We start from the raw sequence: 3085 nt of genomic DNA on the forward strand, positions 1-3085 counted from the left end.
TGTGTTGTGTGTGTGTGTGTGTGTGTGTGTACCTGTATTTTCACAGCTATGACCACAGAGATCAGCTCTTTTTTGTCGAGTTCTTTTATCACGACCAGCTTCTTCAGAGTCAGACTGCACAACCTGAAAAAAAGAAAGAGGGGGGCACGTTGACTTCTGTTGTTTTTAAACAAGCGTACACAGGTGAGTCAGGTGAGTCTGTGCAGGTGAGTCAGGTGAGTCTGTACAGGTGAGTCAGGTGAGTCAGGTGAGTCTGTACAGGTGAGTCAGGTGAGTATGTACAGGTGAGTCAGGTGAGTCTGTACAGGTGAGTCAGGTGAGTCTGTGCAGGTAACATGAAGACATTTTTCTCATCCTGAGTCTCAGAAACTTAAAGATCTTTGGTTCCTCATCAAAGCGTGTTTTAAAGTCCTCCAGGTGTTCTTCAGCAGGGTGAACTAAACCCTCATTCTGAACTGACAGGCCTCCACCAACAGACAGGCAGAAGCAGCCGATGAGGCTTTGTCAGAGCGGCTTGTGAGCTTTAACAGCCTGTAACCATTTTTCAGGCTGTTCCTCACCAGACCACAATCACAGACCAATCATCACCAGCGTCTCCTTCACGCAGCCAATTAAAACAGCTGCTGAGAATGACATCACTCCATTATTATCCTGAAGAATGACAAACATGGGATAAAATATCATTTTCATCCGCAGTCAAAGATGTACTGCAGTCTAAACTCTAATCATCACAGAGAGCTGGCTCCGCCCCTCCTCTCACACAGGTCAGCATGTGGTGGACACTGTAGCTTCAGTGTTTAGCCAGCTCTGCATGTGGTGGACACTGTAGCTTCAGTGTTTAGCCAGCTCTGCATGTGGTGGACACTGTAGCTTCAGTGTTTAGCCAGCTCTGCATGTAGTGGACACTGTAGCTTCAGTGTTTAGCCAGCTCTGCATGTGGTGGACACTGTAGCTTCAGTGTTTAGCCAGCTCTGCATGTGGTGGACGCTGTAGCTTCAGTGTTTAGCCAGCTCTGCATGTGGTGGACACTGTAGCTTCAGTGTTTAGCCAGCTCTGCATGTGGTGGACACTGTAGCTTCAGTGTTTAGCCAGCTCTGCATGTAGAGACACTGTAGCTTCAGTGTTTAGCCAGCTCTGCATGTAGAGACACTGTAGCTTCAGTGTTTAGCCAGCTCTGCATGTGGTGGACACTGTAGCTTCAGTGTTTAGCCAGCTCTGCATGTGGTGGACACTGTAGCTTCAGTGTTTAGCCAGCTGCTGGAGCTTATTAGAAACATGCAGAGGCTTTTTAGCTCGGGTACAATCACTTCTATCTGAAGCAGTTCCACTGCCCGCTTCCATCGCTGCAACACCTGTTCACCTGATAACTGCTCATGTTATATCATGTTTATATTCTATATTATGTTTGTTATATATACTCTTGAATTGTTGACATTTGGACTTTGAAAACAGTGTGCAGACATTAAAGTATAAATCTGTTGAGTCAGTTGAAGTGACCTTGGTTGTAATCGAACTCCTCCTGTGGAAATCAGAGAGGCTCAAAGCAAAGAACACAGCTGACTCTGTGGTGGTCATGACAGGACGCTGCATCAGTCGGCCTGCAGAGACACAAACACTGAGACAATCACAGGTCTCTTCTTCACAGGCCAAGAAGCTCACAGGCTCACATTGTGTTCAGCCTGCTCACACGCTAACAATACGCTGCATTCTTCTTCTCTGTTTTGTATTCTGACCGCTTGGTTCCCAGCCCACTGCAGCATCTATTCCACTTATGCTAGGTGTCTGCATGTCGGCTTGTGTAGGCCGAGGGACCGAGGATGTCCACACATCAGGACGCTGACAAGTGGATCCACACGTGAGGCGATGAACCGGGCGACATCAGAAACACAGATCCACCTTTAAAGATGTCCGTCACCAAACCTCCCATTTTATTTTCCTGTGATTTCAGAACACACACACACACACACACACACACACACACACACACACACACACACACACACACACACACACACACACACACACACACACACACAGCTGTTGTCTTGACCCGCTCTGACACACGGCCCGCCGCCTGCAGCCGGGGCCCTGCCAAATCCTGATCCAGGTTTCAGGTCAGCACAGATGCTCTGGCAGAGGCTGAGCTGAGCACAACAACAATCAGTTCACCTGCCAACAGGAATCTGTGTCAGCCTCGACCAATCAGCAGACAGCTGAGTGTACACACACACACACACACACACACACACACACACACTCTCATGAATAATAAACTGATGACTGGAGTCAAAGTCTAAACTCTGCCTGTCTTCACCTTCCATAAAGCACGCTGATATTTACTCAAAGAATCTGTGTCAGTAGATCATTAAGCTCAAGACACACACACACACACACACACACACACACACACACACACACACACACACACACACACACACACACACACACACACACACACACACACACACACACACACACACACACACACACACACACACACACACACACACACACACACACGTGTCGTCCCTCTGACAGCTGGATAATTGACTGCTGATCTTTTATTAATTGAGCGATCCATTAGTCTATAAACACGTCTGGGGTTCGGTCTGAGACAAAGCCCGCCCCCCGTGGATCAGACGCCCCCTTTCACACTTCAACTGTAACACGGCTCCTTCATCAGTCTCACGCCACAGAGGACTCCCCAGTGCTGTTACCCACAATGCAAAGCAAACAGCTGTCATCAGAGAGCCTCAGAGAAAAAATGAGTGCTTTACCAAACTCTCTTCTTACACATCTTTGCTCCACTAATCCACCGTGACACCTGTTTGACCACGCCAGCTCACTTCCTGCTTCCTGCACTCAGTGGGAGGTTCACACTTCAGGAAACCGGGAACTCAACTCGTTAACTTTGAGCAGCATAAAAAGAGTCAAACACGGTCAACTTTGATTCAGCCCACAAAGGAGCAGTCTGTAGCTCCGCCCCCTAGTGTTTAAAATGAGTACTGCAGTCTAAACTCTAATCATCACAGAGAGCTGTCTCCCCCCCTCCTCTCACACAGGTCAGCATGTGGTGGACACTGTA

The 3085-nt window shown here is 48.2% G+C and overlaps 1 protein-coding gene across 1 annotated transcript in view; it reads right to left on the reverse strand.

The window, feature by feature from the left end:
- The window catches only part of pacs2 (phosphofurin acidic cluster sorting protein 2), a gene marked incomplete at its 5' end in the record, with an annotated part of 16809 nt that extends 15021 nt beyond the window's left edge, over nucleotides 1–1788 (reverse strand). The window contains 3 exon segments of the mRNA XM_079369297.1: nucleotides 33–123; nucleotides 1562–1598; nucleotides 1734–1788. Of these exon segments, the coding sequence (XP_079225423.1) occupies nucleotides 33–123; nucleotides 1562–1598; nucleotides 1734–1788 (183 nt within the window).
- Nucleotides 1789–3085: the final 1297 nt, after the last annotated feature.

Source organism: Symphodus melops (assembly GCF_947650265.1).
Source record: "Symphodus melops genome assembly, chromosome: 19".
Classification (NCBI taxonomy): Eukaryota; Metazoa; Chordata; class Actinopteri; order Labriformes; family Labridae; genus Symphodus; species Symphodus melops.